The 23,990-nt window shown below is 46.5% G+C and overlaps 1 protein-coding gene across 7 annotated transcripts in view; it reads right to left on the bottom strand.

Annotated features, from left to right (window-relative positions):
- The window catches only part of CEP170B (centrosomal protein 170B), a 93,236-nt gene that overhangs the window by 27,578 nt on the left and 41,668 nt on the right, over window positions 1-23,990 (bottom strand). For all 7 annotated transcript variants that reach the window (XR_013840024.1, XM_079981264.1, XM_079981267.1 and 4 more), the window contains exons 7-12: window positions 13,274-13,390; window positions 12,256-12,732; window positions 10,633-11,402; window positions 9,548-9,727; window positions 7,761-7,896; window positions 4,881-6,653 (exon numbers count right to left, since the gene is read on the bottom strand). Coding sequence is in view for 6 of the 7 variants with exons in the window: in XM_079981264.1 (XP_079837390.1) it covers window positions 4,881-6,653; window positions 7,761-7,896; window positions 9,548-9,727; window positions 10,633-11,402; window positions 12,256-12,732; window positions 13,274-13,390 (3,453 nt within the window). In the remaining variant the exon portion in view is untranslated. The remainder of the gene's footprint in view (window positions 1-4,880; window positions 6,654-7,760; window positions 7,897-9,547; window positions 9,728-10,632; window positions 11,403-12,255; window positions 12,733-13,273; window positions 13,391-23,990) is intronic.

Genomic DNA, 23,990 nt, shown 5'->3' with positions numbered 1-23,990 from the left:
GGAAACACTGTCATAAGCTGCCTTCCAGCAAGCCAGATCACTGGCCCATCTATTATTGTCAACTCTGACTGGAAGCTGCTCTTCAGGGCTTCAGGAGACAGGGGTCTTTCCTAGCCCTCTTGCTGCGGATAGAACCTGGGACGTTCTGCATGCCAAACAGGTGCTCTACCACTGAACTAGGGGCCTTCCCCCTGAACTCCCGCCGCATCTCTTGACACCCAACGAAACAGCCATGCTAAGTTACTATATGCGGTTATTTGCTTCGAGATAGAACAGTGGCAAATTCAGAGGCCTGGTGGTTCCAGAGAGATCTTCCCTTACTTTTGACTTGCTTCATGCACACCATTTAACAACTCCATGAGTATTAATTGCCTCGGGATTACTGACTGTGTAAACAAGCTCAGCCAAGTGAAAGAGGAAACTTCAACCAGAAGGGCAGCCCCATTTGGAGATTGCTCACATCATGTTCATGGTCATAATTATTTCCATGAGATCCCTGGGTTTGCCCTGCAGCATTTACATGCCGCATTTGGCTGCAGTTTACAGGCAACACCCTTTTACACCCAAAACAGATGTCCCTGGTCAAGGGGAGAGAAACCACTCATTTTGTTTCCCTGGAAATTCTTTTCCCAGGCCACGGAAAAGAGCATGGGGCTCTTCAAAGTTATTGTGCTTTATCAGAGTGCACCAATTCTGATAAGTGATTATCAGGTGCTTTTGCAGCAACAGTGTGGTGTTTACATTTCTCCACGTTGACTTTTTTTCTCTTATCCATTTGCTCATGAGAAAAAAGACACATAACTGGGAAGCTGGAACACTGTGGTCTGTTTTGCACATCACACCACACCAAACCTTGGCTTAGTGCTCTTGCACAGGCTCTGGTAGAGGTGATTGCGACCGCTTTGCTCACCCCTGGTCATTCGGCTGCTGCACAGAGCCCACAAGAACATATGAAACTGCCTTAAACTGAATCAGACCATTTGAGTCAATCTAGCTCATTATTGGGGACGCAGGTGGCGCTGTGGGTTAAAGCCTCAGCGCCTAGGACTTGCCAATCGAAAGGTCGGCGGTTCGAATCCCTGCGGCGGGGTGCGCTCCCGCTGCTCGGTCCCAGCGCCTGCCAACCTAGCAGTTCGAAAGCACCTCCGGGTGCAAGTAGATAAATAGGGACCGCTTACCAGCGGGAAGGTAAACGGCGTTTCCGTGTGCGGCTCTGGCTCGCCAGAGCAGCGATGTCACGCTGGCCACGTGACCCGGAAGTGTCTCCGGACAGCGCTGGCCCCTGGCCTCTTAAGTGAGATGGGCGCACAACCCCAGAGTCTGTCAAGACTGGCCCGTATGGGCAGGGGTACCTTTACCTTTACCTAGCTCATTATTGTCTACACCGACTGAGTCTCCAAGAACTGAGGCAGGGTTCTCTCCTGGTGATGCCAGGATTGAACCAAGGATCTCCTGTGTACAAAGCAGATGTTCTACCCCTGAGAGAGCCTGGAGAGAGCTAATCCACAAGCCTGGCTTTGGAAGGCATGCTAAGGCAAAGTGTGGAATAGCTCAGCTCAACAATGGGACAAGCAGCGAGGAGCAAAGTGGCCACAATCTCCTCCCCCAGACTCTGAGTGTGTGTGTAAACAGTGGGGAACCTCCAGCCCATGAGCCAAATTGGGCCCGCCAGCCCTCCCCATTTGGCCCGAAAGGCTGTTTCAGCCAAACCACAGCCAACATGCTCCACCTCTGATATTTTATATGACATCAGGCATGGGAAAGGTAAGGACGAGGCTTGGCCCAAAGGGGCTTTGCAAGCATGGATCACTTTGCAAGCCCCATGCTCAGTGCTCCCCAAGTGACAAGCACAGGGCTTGCAAAGCGCTTCTGCACTGCCCCCAAACAAGCTAATTGTCGGTACTTTGGATGTGCTGCCCAAAGGGTTTTGCAGGCACTGCCTTTCCGCCAGGGCCTGCCCTTATGTGTCCCACACCTGGCACCATATATGACACGAGAACAAAGCATAACACCTGCACAAGGTCCATAACCCCTGTGGAATTAGTAGGTTAGTCGTGTTAGTCGTATACTGATGCGTAGTAACTCCCAAGGTTAATTTGACACTAAAACCCGGTTAGCCGTTGGGGCAAAGGAAATGGAAGACAAAAACCAATTCATTTGGAACAAGATTAGGCACGGTTAGGATGGGCCGTCATCTCTCAGCAAAGCGACTCGGCGGTGTCGCCAGGCAGGCGGTGAGTCGCAGGGTTCCTCGAGGGAAGTCATGGTGATTAAACCACTTCAGCTCTGCAGTACCAACAATGCACACTGCAATCCCCGCTTTGTTATTATGCACACAGCACCATTAAATCACAGTGTCATCTGCAAAGTTTAAATCTTTGTAGTGGTGAACGGCTTAAGCATTATCCAGCAACAAACAGCAGCTACTCATAAATTAAAAGGAACTGCATCACCCAGGGCTCAGCCGCTAGGAGTGCATCAGGTCAAAGGAACGTCCCGCAATCTCAGTTTGTGCTTGTGCTGAATGAAAAGTAATAGGAATTAACTCCTAGGAAGAGGGGGAGGTCAGTTTGCAGGATGCTGTTGGGAGTCCCATTCCTATCAGCCTCAGCCAGCATGGCCAATGGACAGGGTTGTTTGAAGCTGTGTCCCGAGAACACCTGGAGGGCCAGACATTCCCCAGCTGTGCTCTACATCAGATGGACTATTTCCCTCATGTTCAATGCAGATGGATGGGGAATTAATGCAGGGTGACTCCTGCGGCTTGCAAACGTCTGACAAGACATATGATTACTAGGGTTATACCCTTTTTTTACAACCTCGTGTTCCTGTAGATTAGTTAGATGAACTTTCCCCTAAAAACAAAGGAATGATCTGTCATTTCCAAATCTTTTGAAAAGAAAGCTCACCCCAAAATCAATAAATCATTATTTGTATATGTAACTGTACACGGTATTATGTTATATACATAGCATGTACACTGGAAGAATAGGGCTTGAAAACTTTCTAATACTTGTACAATGTTTTGTACAGTGTACATTATTGCTTAGAATCAAGCAAGGTTGCAGTTTGCCTTTGTTTTCGTTGCAAGCACCATAATGTTCCCGCATCACTTTGACTGCACATTCTGCACACTGATTATTTCGTGGTATCTGGAGCATGGATGGCTCCTGCTTCCAGTGATTCGCCAACACAGTTTTAGGAAGTTCCAGGCAGCTGTAAAAATTCTACAAATTTCCATACACTTTTTAAAAGTGCTAATACTAATATGAGTAGTAACAGTTACATATATGGTGAGCCCAACTTTTCATTTCGGGGTGACCCCCCCTTTTTTTTTTACCTGAGAAAAAATAGTCCCTTTTTCAGTGTTTCTAAGCAAAAGTTCATCCCTTTATGATACAGGAAATTGTGTTTTTTTTTGGGGGGGGGGTCAAAAAGTTATAATCCTAATGATTACATATATTGCGTCCCACCCACCCAAAACAGACATCCAAAACATTTTCCTCTGAAGATCTGACTTTACGTAGAGCAAAAAAAATAACCTACTGAAGATAGCCTTGTGAAAAGAAAGTTCTGCAAAAATTGCTGGTCCAGAAGTATTTTACTAGCCTAAGCAATGCTTGTGACTGATTAGAACATTGCTGGCTGAAAAGTTTCAAACTCTAACCTTCCTGCAATTCCACAAGTTCCCCTGTCTGGTTGCCAGGAGAAGGTCTGTACTCACCGCAGGCGACGAGGCAAGTCTGACGTAAGAACAAGCAGCTAGTGAGTATTCAGAGGTCACAGAACAATTCAAAGCAAGGGCACTGAGAGTATATAATAATTACCGTATTGCAACAAGCCAAGAGTCCACCCTAGTTCAGTGTTTTCTGTCTATACCACCAGATGATTCAGGAAGCTATCAAGCAGGGTTATGCTACAGAATTACCAGATGTTGGGTCATCAGAGCTTCTGCATTGCAATGGCAGCCAACGTTCGCCACAGATACAAACCAAGGGAGAAGGGAACTCTCTTTGGGTCATAAAATCCCAGTGCTTAATATTTTAAAAGTACGGGGTTCTGTATCTGTTGCAAAGGGCTGCGGATTTATTTCCAAATTGTTTTCTTCTGGATTGGAATTTTAATTGGAATTTAAAAATCCTAACAACACATGTGGAAACATAGGAAGTTGCCTGATAGCATAGTCCAGGGTTTCCCAAACTTGGGTCTCCAGCTGTTTTTGGACTACCAGTTCCCACAATCCCTGGGAGTTGTGGTCCAGAATCAGCTGGAAGCCCAAGTTTGGGAACCCCTGCGCAGTCAGACTCTTGGGTGCATGTAGTTTAGTGGTGTCTACACTGACAGGCAGGGACGCAGGTGGCGCTGTGGGTTAAAGCCTCAGCGCCTAGGACTTGCCAATCGAAAGGTCGGCGGTTCGAATCCCTGCGGCGGGGTGCGCTCCCGCTGCTTGGTCCCAGCGCCTGCCAACCTAGCAGTTCGAAAGCACCTCCGGGTGCAAGTAGATAAATGGGGACCGCTTACCAGCGGGAAGGTAAACGGCGTTTCCGTGTGCGGCTCTGGCTCGCCAGAGCAGCTATGTCACGCTGGCCACGTGACCCGGAAGTGTCTCCGGACAGCGCTGGCCCCTGGCCTCTTAAGTGAGATGGGCGCACAACCCCAGAGTCTGTCAAGACTGGCCCGTACGGGCAGGGGTACCTTTACCTTTACCTTTTTTACACTGACAGGCAGCAGGCCTCCGCCGTTTCAGACAGGCGACTTTCCCCCAGCCCTACCTGGAGATGCTGGGGATCAAACCTGGGGACCTTCTGCATGCAAAACAGATGCTCTACCTCCAAGCAATGGCAGGATCAAGCACTTCACACACACACACAGTTACTCACTAGAAGAAGAGGAGTATTTGACACTGCTGGAGCGTGTCCTGCTGAAAAGCTGCTTCGAAGCAGCGACTGCCGCCGCCGTTTTCCTAGCAGCGTTCCTGGCTTCCGACACGGGGGGCTTCCGGGTAGAATAATACGACTCTGCGCTGCGCCCGGAGAATGTCGGCCTGGCTGGCGCGCTCTCCGAGTCGCTCGGCACGGTGAAAGACCCCGCCCGTTTCCTCGGCATGGCCAGGATGTCGAGCCTCGACAGCTTCTTGGCCTCCGCCGGCTGCTTGGAAGGCGCCACCGTTCCTTCGTGGTGAGGCGTCGCTTTCTCGGTATCGGCGCTCTCGTTGTCCGAGGTGTCCCCCAGCCGGGCCCGGCGAAGTTTGGAGGCTCTGGTGGGCCTCGGGGTAGACAAACTATTGGACCTGGTGAGAACCTGCTGGATCTTTTGCACCGTGGGCGTCACTTTGCTGTGCTCCTCTTTGGTGGACTGCGAGAAGGGCTTCTTCCTGGAGATAGGCCTCGAGGTGGATTGCTCATGGTCAGATGAGGCGATTTCATTCGCTGGCAGATATGGGAGGCTGCTACTTCGTTCGTCATCTGTATAGTCCAGGGAGCCCCCGGTCCCTGGGCTACGCTTAACTTGGAAGCGTCTCGCGTTTTCGCCTTTGCTCCCCGCCTCAAGCGGAAGAGTTTTCCGCTTCTCTGAAAGCCTCTCCCTTGCGCTGGGTTGAAGACTCTGATCTTGGGCAGAAGGCGTGGAAGAAGGCTTCTCTTTTGGCAAGGTTGTCACGGGTTTGCCCTTTGGCGAGTGGCTGGGTAAGTTTTTGCCACTCACCAAGCTGACGGTGCTAGCCGTGTCCACGTCAGATTCTCCGGACAAGGAGTCTTCCAACTGCCCTGGCGAATTCTCCAGGGTGTCAAGCTGGTTGGTTTGGCAGAGAATTTTGGCTTCCAGGGCTGCCAGGGCAGTTTCTGTATCTTTAAGGAGGAGGTGGGTGTCTGGGTTATAGTCCATGCGATTTGCTCGGGTGACATCGAGATCTTTGAGCAGAGGGTGGCTTGAGATATGCGGCAGCCGGTTTTGAGGAACATTGCTGCTCGATTTCTCTTTGGTAAAGCTTTCCTGCCGGACGAAGGATGACGCTTCTTTCGCAGCCACGACTTCTTGCTCCGGAAGCGGAAGCCCCTGGTGCAACGAAATCACCATTTTCCCGTTGGAGCTGACATAGGTATTGCTGACACCTTTGGCCGCCGGCTTCCCACACTTGAAAAGAGCCTCTTCTTTTTCTGCCTGAGAAGGAGAAATGCTGGAAGGAAGTTTCGAAGGAACCCCAACTTCCTCTTCCTCGTCGCCAATATAGAAAGATGTCGACAGCGGGTCGCTGGAAGCTCTCAGACCTGAAAGTTTTGGCACCGTGTGCTGGTGGTTTTTGGCTTTCACGTTTTCCGCCTTTCCCTGGTTCTGCTCCAATGTTTTGGTGCTGTTGTGGCTCTTCCTGCGTTTTTCCAAGCCAAATCCGTCGTCAGATTTGCTGGCGTCACTAAGGCTATCGGGATCCAAATCTTCCCGAACCGCCAGTCGGCTGGCAGGATCCACAAACATTTCTGCTACGTGGCTGTTAGCGGCGTTCCTTGGTGAAACGTCAGAATATGCCTCTGGACAAATCAAAATGGTTGGCGTAGGGCTTTCCGGCTTGTCACCAGGAGGGAGCTGAGGAAGAAGACGCCTCGTCCGTAACGCCAGGGAGCTCTCAGACTCTGCCACTCTGGGACCGCAGTCCTTTTCTAAGGGGAATGAAAATACATTTACTGAGACTACGCAGAACTAGATAAATTAACAGGAAGGGTTCGAAATCTGCGGGATCAGAGATTCTTAGAAGACTGGAGTAAATATACGAACTATTTGAAAAGTAATGAACAGATTACGCTAGTAGGACTGCAAGAAGTTTTGTAAGGAGGATTATCTGAAATACTGCAAGAAAGACTATGAGGAGAATTATTAGTTAATAATAACTAAGAGTAATAGAGAAATTAAGAAATGCAGAATAAGTGATAAAGAACGAAAAATAATCAGAGGTGTTGACAGAAGTCTAAAACATTGTATAAGATAAGAAGTCATGTTATATGATTGTTGGAAATGATACGTTAAAAAAAGCCCCAATAAAAATATATATAAAAAAAGAAAATACAACAAAAAAGGAAGTTTAGTAATGATGATGATGGTGATGATGATGATATACCACCTTTCATCAAAAGATCTCAGGGCAGTTTACAACATAAAATTACAATACAAAAAACACAAAATACAGTCATACCTTGGAAGCCAAACGCCTTGGCTCCCGAACAAATTGGTTCCCAAACGATCAAAACCCAGAAGTGAGTGTTCTGGTTTTCAAACAATTTTCAGAAGCCGAACGTCCGGCGCAGCTTCTGATTGGCTGCAGAATGCACCTGCAGCCAACTGGAAGCCACACTTTGGTTTTCAAATGGTTCCGGGAGTCAAACGGACTCCTGGACGCATTCTGTTCAAAAACCAAGGTACCACTGTACACAATAAAAATAAGAACAAAAACAAACCAATAATTGCCTCACCCAACAAAGGGCATTGGATGTCAATCAACCAAAGGTCTGGTTGAAGAAGAATGTTTTCACCTGGCGCCTAAAGGTATATAATGAAGGCAACAGCTGAACCTCCCTGGGGAGAGCATTCCACAAACAGGGAGCCACTGCAGAAAAGGCCCGTTCTCATGTTGCCGCCTCCAGACCTTTCAGAACAGAACATTGAGCATCCAGCAGCAGAAGGAGGAAACAGAACCAGGGGCGCTTGTCACCTGTCCCTTTTTAGGTAAAGTCCTTTGGCAATGTGAAAATGACGCCAGGTGCTGTACTTACCTATGCCAGCCTGAGAGAGGGGTCCCTGCAGGTGAGCATCCCCAACTCCAGGAGCAGATCCTGAGTCTGTATAGCTATCTGCAAGGCTTGCCCATCTCGATACCCATTTCTGACCACCTTGAGATGCCAATGGTAACTGCAAATAGAGAGAGGAGGGGAAATCCCACACCGTTCATACAAACTCTCACCATAATGCACAGTATTTGGCCATTTTGTTTTTGGCAACATTTGCTATGGCTCAATTCCTAGCAGGAAATGCTATGCTATGCCAATATATAATCCTTGAAGAGAACTGATACCTGGATCCACTAGCCTTCTGTAACCAGAGGGGCGCTATTTGTCTGTTTGGTTTATTTTGAAAAACTCAAAATCACCCTTCATTAAAAAAGATCCCAGGGCAGTGTACAATTGGATACAACCCATCATTGCCTGAGGATGTCTACAGAAAACAAGCATACATTATGGGGCAAGACTCAAGTAATTATTTGCGCTAGCATGAGCTGGCAGAAGTTCTGCTATCACAATGGGGCTTTTCCCCCTCCCCGATCTTCCCCTCCGAACTGGCTTAGGGTGGGTGGGAGAATGTGCAGAACAGTGCACAGATGGAGGGGAGGGGAGATTTGGCACGCGAAAATTCTTGAGCCAATGGAATGATGCTAATGTGCAATGCTGAATTCAACCCTACGTGCCTACTCAGACGTAAGCCAAATTTGGATTCAACAGGATTATATTCACTTATTTATTTCATTTATTGGAAAAGATCTATACACTGATTAACTCAACAAAAGGCTCTTAGTGGTTTAGGTAGAGCAGGGTTTCCCAAACTTAGATCTGCATCTGTTTTGGGGGTTTTTGGGGGACTACAATTCCCATCATCCCTGACCATTGTGGTCCAGCTAGCTAGGGAAGATGGGAGTTGTGGTCTAAAAACAGCTGGGGAACAAAGTTTGGGAAACCCGGATACAGGACAATATAAAATATTGGTTGAAAATGCTGATAAAATCAAATTGACATAAAATTATATCAAAATATAAGCAAAATCAATAGCTTTAGAACATAGATACAGATGTATAATCAAATTGCATGCCTGGGCAGGCATGCTGAACAAATAAGTTTTTAGCAGGTGCCGAAAGCAAGCTAATTAACTGTTGTTTGGCAATTTTAAATTATTAAGGTTTCAACATGCAGGCAGGGCTTGTGTGTGCCCTCTGTTCCACCTAGGCTCAGAAAAGAGCTAAACTCTGCTACCCGTATAAATGATGCAAATATATCTGCTTATTTCACATAATTTATTCTATTCCTGCAAAGCATGGAGAAGAGTAGCAAGCTATGAAGGGCACTGAAGTCTTGCTCCCTGATCTCTTCTGCAAAGCCTGCACCATCGCCAAACTGCCTTGGGCGATTTAGCAAGATTTACAGTTCCATTAGGTTGCAAGCCTGCAGGCAGGGCTTCCGCATTATTCACCGCACAATACTTGGGAACAAATAGTGATTGTTACTAGCAAAGTCTCGCTCACTTACTTTCACCTCTAATAAAACTGCTAGGTTTTTTTTTCATGTAACTTGTTTTTAAAGGTTTGCTTCTATAGGTATTTTTAACAAGTTTTTTTTCTAAATCGCTTAGGGGTCTTTTGTTTGAGGACCAGTCAATGAGGTCTACAATTTCGTTTGGTAAATAACAAAACAAAACTTTCATAGGCCACGAGGGCCAGAAATAGGCATGCGAGTTGCCCACAAGTGCAAGGAAAGTCAAAGTGAGAGCTGGGCCCTTCACACATTCACTGTACCTGCATCTCCGCGTGATGCTCACTGGCAACTTTGGAAGCGATGACCTGCATCATGGTAACCTTGGGACTTGAGCCATTTTCGCCCATCAAGTGAGCCAGCTCTTCCTTCTCACCTTTTATAACGGGCCTGAAGGCAGGGGAAATTCTGGAAAATACCGGAGACTCCAAAACGCCAAACACCTGATAAACCCAAGAGATGGGGGAGAGGCAGCTTAGAACAAAACAGTGAATAACCTATCCACGAGGTCAACAAGCATTAGATTTGTGATGCATGATCCATGCGACGGTCACCTCCAGGCTTGACTACTGTAATTACGCGGGGCTGCCCTTGAAGCTGCCCCAGAAACTTCAGCGGGTGCAGAATGCTGCAGCGAGGCTCCTCATGGGGTCTCTGCCATGGGAACATATTCACCCAGTGCTTTTCCAGCTGCACTGGCTCCCGGTGGAGTACAGGGTCAGATTTAAGGTGCTGCTTTTGACCTTTAAAGCCCTTCACGGCCTAGGACCCTTGTACCTACGGGACCGTCTCTCCCAGTATGCCCCACGGAGAGCCTCAAGGTCCATAAATAGCAACACCCTAGTGGTCCCGGGCCCTAAGGAAGTTAGATTAGCTTCAACCAGAGCCAGGGCCTTTTCAACACTGGCTCCGGCCTGGTGGAACGCTCTGCCTCATGAGACCAGGGCCCTGCAGGATTTCTTTCCGCAGGGCCTGTAAGACAGAGTTGTTCCGCCTGGCCTTTGGCTTGGAGCCAATTTGATTCCTCCCTCTCTTTCTTTTTTCTTTTCCTTTCTCCTCCTGCGATGAGGCCACATTTTAATATTTTAATGTTTCAATATTTTAATGTTGTATTTTAATTTTGTTTTAAAGTTGTATTCATTCAAATTATTTTTATTATTGCTTGTTAGCTGCCCTGAGCCCGGCCTTGGCTGGGGAGGGCGGGGTATAAATAAAAATTATGATGATGATGATGATGATGATGATGATTACATTTGCCCTGGGCCTTGCTCTGTTTACACCAATTGCTGCAACTATCAAGGGGGCCAAACAACACAAAGTTCAATTTTCCGAAGAACAGCAGGCTCACCTGATCGATCATTTTCCGAGCCTCTTCGACTTCTTTATCTTGCGACTCCGTCTCAATGGTATACGTGCCTGTTTCACTCAAGCTGTCATCTTCCTCTTGCTTCCTCGCTTTGACCAACTTAGGATCGGCAGCCACTGGCTCAGGGACTATTTCGGGTGCTGGTGGTGGCAGCGGCGGCACTACAACCTGCGGGGTGAGCGGGGCTGGTGTCAGGGCTGGCTTCTCAACGCTGGCCTTCGCAGCTTGAGAGCTCTCCCTTAAACACTCGGCAGCAAACTCCTGAGCGATCTTCGACTTTCTCCCCACACTGCCATGGTTCTTTCCAGAGGTCCTTGACGACGACGATGAGCTGATCCGCTCCTCCGTCTTCTCCCGCTTAAAGGATCCGGCTCTGGGGGCTGTGAAAGAGTTGCTTGGCCCCTTGGTTCCCGCCGCAGGCAGATGGGGTGAGAGCACAGAGCTCCCCGGTTTCTCTGCGGGGACGGTAATCTTGCGCTTCTCAATCTTGGTCTTCAAGGCGGGGTCCACGTCGTTCTGGTTGGACTGGCCGCTGTGCGTGAAGGACTGCGACCTCTTCTTCCGAGGCGTGTCGTCGTCGAAGAACTCGATGACGAAGGCCTGCTGGTTGTGGAGCATCTCCTGGGGGTCGCGGCGGATCTGGCGCTGGAGCCGGGCTTGCTCAGCCAGATGTTCTTTACTAGGAGTCTCATCCTCTTTGGGGGCTACTGGGTCTTCAGAGTCGCTCTGAGTTCCATCTTCATGCCTATTCCCTGCAAAGTGGATATGCAATTAGAGTTGTCCTGGGACAGAGAGTACTTACTGCTGTGCCACTGCCCCAAACATCAACAGAGGAGCCCATCTAATCCTGCAAGCAGGGCCTGGGTGGCGAAAGCACTTTCTCTCCATTTGCAGTTCCCAGCAACTTGGATTTGCAGGAATACTGCCTCTCCGCTGGGAAGCGCTGAGCAAAGGCGAGTCCCCAGGCAAGGCAGCCGATTTGATCGGCACAAGGCATGCAAGCTCCATCCCCCAGTCGTTCTTAGACTCCTTATTGGGTGAGCAACGCAGCCAAGCAACACAGTTGGAGCCTCCCTCCTCCCTGGCCGGCAGGGAGGGAGGGAGAGGAGCTGCTTCCTTTGAAACCCGGGAAATTTAAGGGACATCATCAATAAGGGACAGCAGCAGGACATGGCGCTGGGATAAGGGAGTTTCCCGTCAAATAAGGGACGGTTGACAGCTATGCACAGGACAAATCCTATGAACCCTGGCGGGATGATGCTCCCGAGCATGCTCACTAGCATAAGCAGACCTGCAAGATTTCTTGCGCACCCAGCTCCAAGAAACTCCTCCCTCGCTTTGGGAAGAGTATCCTTGGAAGGATGGGAGAAATGGAACAGAAAGATGGCTGGTAGCAGGACAAACCCCATGACGAACAAGGGCCTAATGCAGAGAATGAAACTCAAGTTCACAATGCAGCGGGGATTTCCAAACTGTGCAAGTTCACATTCCAAACGTCTGTAATTTCAAATGCTCCCCATCCCTTCAAAGAAGAATAAGGAAGGCATCTATAGCCAACGAATGCCCTGGGCCACAGCTAGCAACTCTAGCAAAACTGGCATTTACCTTTCAGAGTTCTGACGTGAACTGGGAGGTCGCTTTTTGTACTGTACACGTCCTCTCCCGGGGACGGCCTCCTCATGAGACTCGGGTCGTTCTGCACCAGCCAGTCGGCCACTTTGCTCTCTGCCGAGATCATTTCCGCGTGTCCGGCTTCTTTGCCGAGGTTCCTTCTCTGCCTGAGTGAAAATTTGGTGACGTGATCTTTTATCTTTATTTTACCCGGGGTGCAGTCGTCAAACTCTATGGTGAAAGAGGCGTGGCTCTGCACGACGGGCAGCGCCACCGCGTCAACGTCTTTGGTGGGGATTTCGTGGACTTGGGCCTCTGGAGTTTTCACCGGCTGCTGGAATTCTTTCGTTGGGATTTCAAAGTAACTAGGCTCCCTTCGGAAGGCGTAGACAGAGTCGCCTTGAGGATCGCTGTAGCCGGTGATGTTCCCATTGATTTCCTCTCCGTGCTGACCTATGTCTTTGGTTCTCTCTGCGGGGTAAAGGGGGAAGTATTATTTATTCTTTTAATTTGACATCAAAACTTTTTATTTTTATTTTATTTAATACTTGCCTTCCACTTTTCCAACAACAAACACGGAGCAGAAAGCAGCTCACAACAATCACAACACAAAAAAAATTTAAAAACCCAACAGCAAACATCACAATATCAAAATCAAAGTCTACGTAGAAGTTTTGAAAGTTTCTACGAGTTTGAATCTGTTTCAGTCTATTCTATTGCAGTTTTAACTTTCTGTAGGTTTTAAAATATGGTTGCAAATCTTTTAGTGATCATTTTATTGCTTTATCTTTTTTGTAAACTGCCTTGAAGTCCCCCCCTACAATCAAACGGTATATAAATTGTTTGAAATAAATAAAATGAACCAAACACAGTAGCATACAGTTAAAGCACACAACACCAGCAAATTACTCAAAATGAATTAATGCGATTCAATAAAGTCACAGTTATGTAAAGTTTCTATTCACACTATTCACCCTTAACTGTTGAAAAGAGAAGCAACAGGTATATTTACCTGGATACGGCTCGTCTTGCCTTCTGTCATCTGCTGACTCCAACTTATTGTTTTCATCATCTTCCCCCCACCATGATGGCTGGCCGTAAAGGGGTGTGCGGTAAGTAGTTGTCGTCTCTGGAGGTAGACAACACACACACACACAAGGCAGCATTAGTTTGCTGGCAGCTATTGCTATCAAGTTCAAGATGGTGGCAAAGGGACACCTACTCCAAAGGACACCTTTTAGAAAACTAAGGGCAACAATATTTAATGAAAAGTGTTCCATAAACCAACTGCTCACCGCTTAGGCTTCTGAAGTAGTCAGACTGGCTTTTAAATGGTGCTACTTGGCCAAATGCAAACCTTGGTTCCAAATATTGGTTATTTGGAATACCTGGCAAGCTAAATCATGGTTCACTTGAAGACACGTATGTAACTTGATTTTTATTATTTATTTTTTAAAAAAAAATCATTGCAAGGCATATACCGAAAACACAGCATAACACGCAGTCAGAAGTCTAAAATGTGGACTATTATTTAACCTAGACCAACCAAAAAAGTCTCGATTGCCTGCAGAAGTTCTTTATTGTTACTCATTAAAACAGTACCGGTGAGTTTTAAATGAGTCTCTGCATCTCTGTACTCCAGCTAGTGGTACTTTGTTTGGTCAATTTCTCTGTCAGGGCCAATTGCCAAACTTTGTTAAGCCAGTTCAATAAGGACGCCCCTTCCAAGTCTTTCTAAAACCGGGCTGTTGACAAGTCCTGATGCTAAGAATGTATTACCAATAAGAGACAAATATATACAGTGGTACCTCGGGTTAAGAACTTAATTCATTCCAGAGGTCCGTTCATAACCTGAAACTGTTCTTAACCTGAGGTACCACTTTAGCTAATGGGGCCTCTCGCTGCCACCACACTGCCGGCGCACGATTTCCGTTCTCATCCTGAGGTAAAGTTCTCAACCCAAGGTACTATTTCTGGGTTAGTGGAGTCTGTAACCTGAAGCGTCTATAACCCAAGGTACCACTGTAGTTTTAAACCCTCAGAAGGCTTACAAGTATTCTTTTACCCATCCACAGACTTCTTACAGCACAGGCAGAGCAATGCTAAGTGGGGTCAGGAGAGGAGTAGCATGGTCGATCTAGCATCACATCCAAAACCCTGCCAGTTCACACCAGCCAGGGAGATAGTAGCTTAAAGTCAGTACCATGCATGCAAATGGGCACATGGGCACTTAAATAAACAGCTTCAGCTACCTGAGAGCCATTTCCCATGCAGAAATAAGCAAGGGGAACAGGAAAGACAGGTTCCTTGGGCTTCCAGTCATCATAACACACCCCACTAAAAATACACACAAGCACTTATTGTCATATTGGGAGAGCCGTGCAGAATCACCTCCGCATCCCAACAAGCAAAAAGGTACTCTTACAACTGCTTCCTTTGTGCAGCAAATTCAGGCTGCACAAAGACATTCGCTCTGGGTGACTGGCCTCCCTAGTAACCCACCAATCCCTGAACTTTATCTTCAGAAGACCGAGGTTGGTTTGTGGGGACTGGCATAAGTGCTTTAAAAGGGGGCTGAAATCTTCCACACAGGGGTTCTGCTTCAGCCTGACATGCTCAGTGCTGGATTTACTTATAAGCTAAACAAGCTATAGCTTAGGGCCCCACTCTCTTGGGGGCCCCCCAAAAAATTAAAGGGGAAAAAACTGCATGTACATTTCCAAAATATAAGATAAAAAACAAACAAAATAAAACCTACACACAGTTAGAGCTTAATAATTATTTCACTATTAATATACTTCTTAATTGTATTTCAGTTCAACAATTACTTTGATAAAATACCTATTTTGTTATGTGCAAATGTCTTTAGATACCTATTAGGTCCATAAATTACCATACAGCATATATTCAACACTAAAAACAGCGACAATTTGTTGTTGACAAAAGACAGCTGGACATATAAAAGGCCCCATTACCTTCAGTAGCTTAAGGCCTCATCAGACCTAAATCCAGCCCTGGACATGCTATGTACCCTTTTAAAATTATAATTCACACCCCAAGAGTCGAGGATAAAGCAAGCAAGAACTTGAAACGCATAATTACTGCTCTCTTTCTGGATGCCTCCCCTGAAATCTCTTTCCATGATGTGTACCGACTTGCCCATCCTTCTTCCATCATTATTAATAAAAGCAATGCTTTTTGTAGCACTTTTATCTCACAGAAGACTGCTGTACTCTACTGTTTTGCCATAAATCAGGGATGGGGAAGCTCTGGCCCTCCAGATGTGATCAAGGACGATGAGACTTGCAGTCCGACAACATCTGCTGGGCTCCAGGGTTCCCCATCGTGGTCTTAAACCATTGCTTTGAGGTAGGTCATTATTATACCCATTTCACAGATAGGGAGAGGGCCATTATGCTCATATTCTGCTGGTGGGCTTCCCAGAAGCAGGAGGTTGGCCACCAGGAGAACACCATGCTGGACTAGATAAATCTTTTGGTCCAATACAGCAGGGCTCTTCTTATGGAGACTGGGGGCGGGGGCGGGAAGGGTCAGGTTAGAATTTACTCTACACTGGGGACAGGCAATATGGTGCCTCCAGATCAGGGGTAGGCAACCTAAGGTGCCGGGGGCCAGATGCGGCCCAATCGCCTTCTCAATCCTGCCCATGGACAGTCCAGGAATCAGCGTGTTTTTACATGAGTAGAATGTGTCCTTTTATTTAAAATGAATCTCTGGGTTAATTGTGGGGCCTGCCTGGTGTTTTGACATGAGTAGAATGTGTGCTTTTGTTTAAAATGCATCTCTGGGTTATTTGTGGGGCATAAGAATTCGTTCATATATTTTTTTCGAAATATAGTCCGGCCCCCCACATGGTCTGAAGGACGGTGGACCGGCCCATGGCGGAAAAAGGTTGATGACCCCTGCTCCAGATGTTTGTGAGGAGGAAGAGGAGGAGTTTGGATTTGATATCCCGCTTTATCACTACCCTAAGGAGTCTCAAAGCAGCTAACATTCTCCTTTCCCTTCCTCCCCCACAACAAACTCTCTGTGAGGTGAGTGGGGCTGAGAGACTTCAGAGAAGTGTGACTGGCCCAAGGTCCCCCAGCAGCTGCATGTGGAGGAGCGGGGAAGCGAACCTGGTTCACCAGGTTACGAGTCCACCGCTCTTAACCACTACACCACACTGGCTCTCACTTGTGGACTCCCAATTCCCATCATCCCTGACCACTGACCATGTTAGCTGGAGCTGTTTTTATACTGTGATCCTTGGGTGAACGGTGTTACAGAAATTTTAACAACAACAATTTGTGCTTTTATATTGTAAACCACCCTGTGATCCTCAAATGAAGGCTGGAGTACAAACTGAATGACTGAATGGGCCCATGGGCTAGAGGTTCTCCACTGCTGTGATAAGACCATCACGTCCAGATTCTAAAACCACCGAATTGTACCACTGCAATAGGGTTTCCGGGAAGTTTCCTATCCCAAGCACTGATCTCACCTGGACCTGCTGAGGCTGAAGCCATGACCTGGAGCCAAAGGTTACAGCCTAAACCCCCTAACCCACAGCTCAGAAGAAGCCTACATAAAGAGTCAACCAGCAGTGCCTGAAGCTTCAGTGAAAAGTAACTAAACAGTTCTGTCGTCCTAATTGTATTAGAGTCAGTGTCTCAGAGCCTGGCTCATTAAGCACCCATCCGCCACCCCAACCCTCTGCCACAACTTTTTATGCCAGCCTGTCCAGATGGCTCCAATTCATTCAGGCACTTTTCTTGGCTCATCAATCCAGCCAGACAGCCCAGGGAGGGCGAAGTGGGGAACAGCATCCCTTTAAATGACAGGATCGAGGTCACTAGTCTAGATAAATATTGAACTGTTGGGTGGCAGCAGCAATACTACAAACACCACCGACATTTGGGGGTGGGGAGAGAGTGAGAGTGGGATTAACAAGATAAAAATGGGCAAGGAAAAAAGATGAAAAGGAAGACCAACAGAGCACCGCCAATCAAAATTATCAAGTTCCAGTGGACTGTATTTAACCCAGCAAAGCATTATGGGAGTTCCAGAACAAGGTGTCATCCATCATGTATATACTAATAACGAACTTAATTCTCCAGGAGCCAATTATTAGGTAGCCAAGGAAGGGACAAGAGAATGATGGGGGAGAATCTCAACATTTGCAGAAATACAACAAGAAAATTTGGGTGGTAGAATCAAGGCTTGAGATGGGAGAATCCATAAGACTGTGTGTGTGTGTTCAGTGGAAATCTGGTGGCGGAGAGAGAGATGGAATATACTGGGGGGGGAGGCAGGACTAGCTTGCACTCTGCAAAATTTGGCTGCAGGTCCCATTTGCCATCACTCACAGCTCAAGACACTCAAGGACTTCCTCTCCCCATAAGAACCAACCCGGACCCTGCGATCCTCTTCCATGGCCCTTCTTTGCATGTTTCTCCCACGAGAAGTCAGGAGGGCAGCAATATGAGAACGGGCCTTTTCTGCGGTGGCTCCTTGTTTGTGGAAAGCTCTCCCGGGGAGGCTTGCCTGGCACCTTCACTGCATATCTTTAGCAGCCAGGCAACAACGTTGCTCTACAACCAGGCCTTTGGCTGAACAAACACGAATGAACACTGCTGCCTCACCTGAGCCACGGACGGTTTCTTCCTGGCACTGCCAGCACTGACTGGCAGCATCTCTTGAACCCACCTCCCTCGAGTCACAAGGGGGCGGGGGGAAGAGTCCTTCCCAATCCTGGTACTCCTGAATTTCCGGGATGCCCTGTTCAGTTCTTTGGATTGAACTCTTTTGTTCAAGCTCACGGGAGAAGGAATTTGAGGGCCAATGGGAGTACTGGGTAAAACAGTGCTAACAAATCCATAGTACGAGCTGATTGCAGGAGGGCGACAGCAGGGTTAATGCACAAAGGCAGCAAACTGTGGTTTTTGGGACCTGAGTGGGTGACGGCAACCACAGGGCGCATCACACACTTGAAAGGGCACGACGTGTTGGATGCGCTTTAGATCTCTGGCGTGCAAGTTCTGCAGAGTTTGGAATTCCCCAGCAGATGTGGCAGAAAGTGGTAAAGAAAAAGAGAGGTGGGAAGAGGGAGCCATTAGCCATAAGTGGGACGGGAGGCCAAGAGCCACATTAAATCAACCCAGCAGTGCGTTAGGAGAAGCAGCACGGCACCCAACCCCCTCTCTGTCCCACTAAAAAGTCAATAAAAATAAAATGAGCGATTGCAAAGAGGGCACTGCACCAGCTCTCTGCAGACAATGAACTTGAGCGCTGATCTAAAAATACCGTCTGGGCAGATCAGAGGAAGGAGAACCACGCATTGGAATAAGGGCAGTTGTCCCAAGAGATGGCTTTTAATTGATGGTTCCTGCAGCTTTGATCATGGCAGCGGCTCACTCTATTTTCTTTGGAACCAAAATATTTCTGCACATTTTCCCCCCACAAAAGTAGCACACAAACACACACACATACGAGTGCCTAGGCTGCCAATGGAAGTTTTTAAGTGACCCCTCTCCCCCCCACACACACCCCAAAGAAAGGAAAAGCATCCTTCAGAGAGACAAAGAAAAAGTGGCGGATTGTAACAAAGGCATCTCTCTCAAAATGAAAATCCATACCACTGCAGTCTAGCCTTTTCCCCATTCATTATTAACAGCTTCCATCTCCAGCAGACACAGATAACGAATGGACTGGCAGTGAAGGGGGGAAATAGCAGAAAAGCAGGGTGGGGAATCTGATTGAATCTTTGGTGGTTTAAATCAAAGGTCTTCAACGAAGGGGTCGGGAGCTAAAGGTGGATCATGGTGTCACAACACCAAGCGGATGCTGTCATGTTGGACTCCAGCGAAGGCCAACTGGACCAAAGGAGCACTACGCATGGTGTCCTGGCCAGGGCATGTTCTTCTGATGAGACACTCATTCAGTTTCCATGTGTACTGCAAGTGCTTGTGAAACATGGACCACTTATAAACGCCATCTCCAACTCCTTGAAAGATTCCCTCAACGGTGTCTCCAAAAAATTTTGCACATCACTTGGGAAGACAGGCAAACTAATGTCAGTGTATTGGAAGAAGCAAAGGTCACCAGTGTCAAAGCAATGATTCAACATCAACTTCGCTGGGTTGGTCATGTTGTTCGGATGCCTGATTATCATATTCCAAAGCAGCTACTCTATTCCAAACTTAAAAATGGAAAGCGTAATGCCGGTGGTCAACAAAAGAGGTTTAAAGACTCTCTCAAGGCAAATCTAAAAAAAATGTAGTATAAACACCGACAACTGGGAAACACTGGCCTGCGAGAGCTCCAGTTGGAGAACAGCCTTTACCAAAGGTGTCATGGACTTTGAATTACAGATAGGTAGCCGTGTTGGTCTGCCATAGTCAAAACAAAAAAAATTCCTTCCAGTAGCACCTTAAAGACCAACTAAGTTAGTTCTTGGTATGAGCTTTCGTGTATCTGAAGAAGTGTGCATGCACACGAAAGCTCATACCAAGAACTAACTTAGTTGGTCTTTAAGGTGCTACTGGAAGGAATTTTTTTTGTTTTGACTATGGCAGACCAACACGGCTACCTATCATGGTATCTGAAGAAGTGTGCATGCACACGAAAGCTCATACCAAGAACTAACTTAGTTGGTCTTTAAGGTGCTACTGGATGGACTTTGAAGACACTCGAACTCAGGACAAAAGGGAGAAACACGCTAAGAGGAAGGCACACTTGGCAAACCCTCACCATGATCAACACCTATGTCCCCACCATGGAAGGATATGTGGATTCAGAATTGGCCTCCACAGTCACTTACGGACTTACAGTGGAAACCATGTTCATGGAAGACAATCTTATTCGGCTATGAGTGATCAACAAAGAAGAAGAAGTATCATAGAATTGTAGAGCTGGAAGAGGACCTTGTGTTCGTCTAGTCCAGGCTTAGGCAAACTCGGACCTCCAGATGTTTTGGGACTACAATTCCCATCATCCCTGACCACTGGTCCTATTAGCTAGGGATGATGGGAGCTGTAGTCCCAAAACATCTGGAGGGCCGAGTTTGCCTATGCCTGATCTAGTCCAACCCCCTTGAAATGCAGGAATATGCAGCTGTCCCTTACGGGGATCAAACCTGCAATCTTGGCATGACCAGCACCACGCTCTAACCAACTGAGCTATCCAGCTTAAAGAGCAGGGCTTTTCGGCAGCTATGTATTTCCGGCCAACCACTGCCCCCATTTTCCTATTGCTATGCCTAGAGTGACGAAGCTCTGCATGGAGAAGGGATCACTTTCTGGCCTATTTCTATGGCTTTCTAGACTTCCCCTGGAGTGAGCAGAAGCTGCGGTGAGGAAGCTTGGTTGCCTGGCAGTTTCCATCATGGCAGCTGCTGCAGGGTTCAGAACATGGTGAGGGGGAAAAGGAGATGCTCAAGCCTTCCCCCTCCCCACCTGTCCCTCAAGAATTAGAGGGGCAGTTAATCTTTTACAGCTCAGGGGGCGTCCAGTCACCCCCTCCGAGGGCCTGGTCACACACAGAGATATGCTCATTCACATATTTTCAGGCACACATCACTCTCACTGGTAGGAGAGGAACTGCATCTTGAACTTCAGGGATTAAATCAGAGATCTGTCCTACCGGCCACAATGTACCAGCCACACATCCTTTGCGCCCAGGCAAAACAGGTATTGCAGGGTTTTTTAAACAATACCAAAGCCTTCTTAGCAGAAGGAAGAACAGGAGATGATAGATAGATATAGATGACAGATAGATAGATAGATAGATAGATGATAGATAGATGATGATAGATGATAGATGATAGATGATAGATAGATAGATAGATAGATAGATGATAGTTAGATAGATAGATAGATAGATAGATAGATGATAGAGATGATAGAAAGATGATGATAGATAGATAGATAGATAGATAGATAGATAGATGATAGATGATAGATGATAGATAGATAGATAGATAGAGATAGATAGATATAGAGATAGATAGATGATAGATGATAGAAAGATGATAGATGATAGATAGATATAGATAGATAGATAGATAGATAGATGATAGATAGATAGATAGATAGATAGACAGATAGATGATACATAGATGATAGATAGATAGATAGATAGATAGATGATAGATAGATAGATAGATAGATAGATGATAGATAGATAGATGATAGATAGATAGATAGATAGATAGATGATAGATAGATAGATAGATAGATAGATATAGATAGATGATAGATAGATAGATAGATAGATAGATAGATAGATAGATAGATAGATATAGATAGATAGATAGATAGATGATAGATAGATAGATAGATAGATGATAGATAGATAGATAGATATAGATGATAGATGATAGATAGATAGATAGATAGATAGATAGATAGATGATAGATAGATAGATAGATAGATGATAGATAGATAGATGATATAGATAACACAATAAGAGCACATCTCTTTGAAAACCACATTCATTTCTCAAAAAAAAGTAGGGGGAGATCATTGTTAATGCTAAGCAAATTTAGCCCCATGGAACAGAGTGAGGCTATTTCACAGTAGATATACTTAGGGTCGCACCGGGGTTTAAAACAGTATTTTGGGCTGACCAAGAGAACTAAATCACTTCATACCTGCAAAGTATCCACAACACCGACTGCCAAAGTCCTGTGCTGTTCCACAAATCACTTCCAAAAGACGCAAATTTGCAGCCAGCTTCCATGCATGAAGGAAAACAAATGGTAAAGCCTACCTGGGGCTCAGGCGAGAAGGAAGATGACTTCAGAGCTGCAGGATGAGCCCAGGGGCAAATCATGTGCTATACTCCTTCCTAATCTAATCAGGGGGATCAGCTAATTCCTAAATTGCAAGAGGACAGAGCTCTCTTTTCCAATCTGTTTTTATGAAATGAAAACAAAATATTGCAAAGCACAGGCAACTGACGATAGGCAACTGAAACAGACTTGGGTCTCAATAAAAGTTCTCAGGGCCGTGGAATGACGCTTGCTGAAGCTGGCTTCTGCGATGTATTGAGAAAAGGTAGCAAAATAATCATCATCATCTCATACAAACTTTCACTGTGTTGCTTTTTCAACATTTTACAAAAACGTATTGGAGGCAACGAGAGGGAATGAAAGAGGCTTTACTTGTTTGGATTCCTAGCTCGGTTCTCCTGGACTCTCAACTTCTAACAGAAGGAAAACAAACAAATGAAATTTGCTCACCTCAGAGCTTGCTTCAATTTGCTAGAAGCAAATTACTAAATACCTATAGGCTTAACCCAGCAGTTTTCCTTCCAAAGCTTCTTTTCCACCATGACTGAGTAAGCCCACTTTTCTGCTAAAGGTATTATGTTCTTTATTCCATTAATGATTTAAACCCACTTCCAATCCTCAAACTTAGGGAGGGGGCCGACTAAAAGGGTCTACAAGAGCAGGATTGGTGGTGTAACGCAAAACCATACACCTGTTGCACGAGACTTTCATTAACGGATCAATGCGTTGAGAAGAGTGCAACACAGCCCTTGTGGGATCGTCGTACTCCTTCAGAATAATTAAGAAGGGATAAGATAGAAGCATAGAATCAGAGTTGAGAGGGACCACAAGGATCATTTAGACCAACCCCCTGCAATGCAAGAATCTTTTGCCCAACATGAGATTCAAACCCACAACCCTCAGATTAAGAGTCTCACAATAACACAATGGAATTCATAGCAGTGGCAATTAACTGAACATTTATTCAAAACCCCATTAAAACTAATCGGTTGAATAATCAACCCAGCAAAACTGATCAACTATTTATTGTTTAAATTTGTACGCTTCATACAAATACCTTAGGGTGGTTCACAGCCCTGAACATGATCAAGTGCATCCGCCACATAAAGCCCTGTACAGTTCAGGACCACGGCAACTAAAGAAACCCCTTTGCAAGAGGCCTTTCTCCAGGTGAGCATCAGAAATGAGGCAGGTGCCTTCTCAGTGGTGGCCCCACAATTATGGAATGCTCTCTCTAGGGGAGGCTCACCTTGGGACTACTCTGCTAGCTTTTCTGGCACTGAAGACCTTTTTCGTATTTTCCCAGACTACTAAATCTGTAAATGATTATTCCTTCCTTCCTTCCTTCCTTCCTTCCTTCCTTCCTCTCGCCTTTCCTCAAAAAGAGATTCCCTGCCTGTGGAAAGCAAGCAATTTTAGACCAAAGGATTCCAGAACATAGACTGTGCCTGAGCCTGGTATCTAAATTTGTGAGTGACCTGGGACAAGTGAGTGCTCAAGCCCTGGAGCCCTGTTCCGCCTCAGAAGTGAATGGGGATGTGCAACATCAGGTGTTGTAATTGGCAGATATTATGAAGCCTCTGCATTAGCGAGAAATAACAGGGGCCTCACCTTTTCCCTTTGCCCGGTCAGTCTACCATGTTCCACCTGCACTGCAGGGCTCCCGTTGAAGTCCTTACTCTGGTGGGACGACATCCGTACAATACACTTAAAAGCAGCATGACACCACTTTAAACAGCCACGGCTTCCCCTAAGAATCCAGGGAACTGCAGTTTGCTAAAGGTGCTGAGAGTTGACAGGCAACCCCTATTCCCCACTCAGAGCTACAATTCTCAGAGTGGTTTAACAGTCAAGGAACTCTGGGAATTGTAGCTCTGTAAAGCGAATAGGCATCTCCTGACAACTCTCTGCACTCTTTGCAGAGCTCCAGTGATG

Source organism: Podarcis cretensis, assembly GCF_951804945.1.
Source record: "Podarcis cretensis genome assembly, chromosome: 1".
NCBI lineage: Eukaryota > Metazoa > Chordata > Lepidosauria > Squamata > Lacertidae > Podarcis > Podarcis cretensis.
The sequence above is the reverse complement of the archived record's forward strand: the minus strand, read 5'-3'. Positions and strand labels throughout refer to the sequence as shown.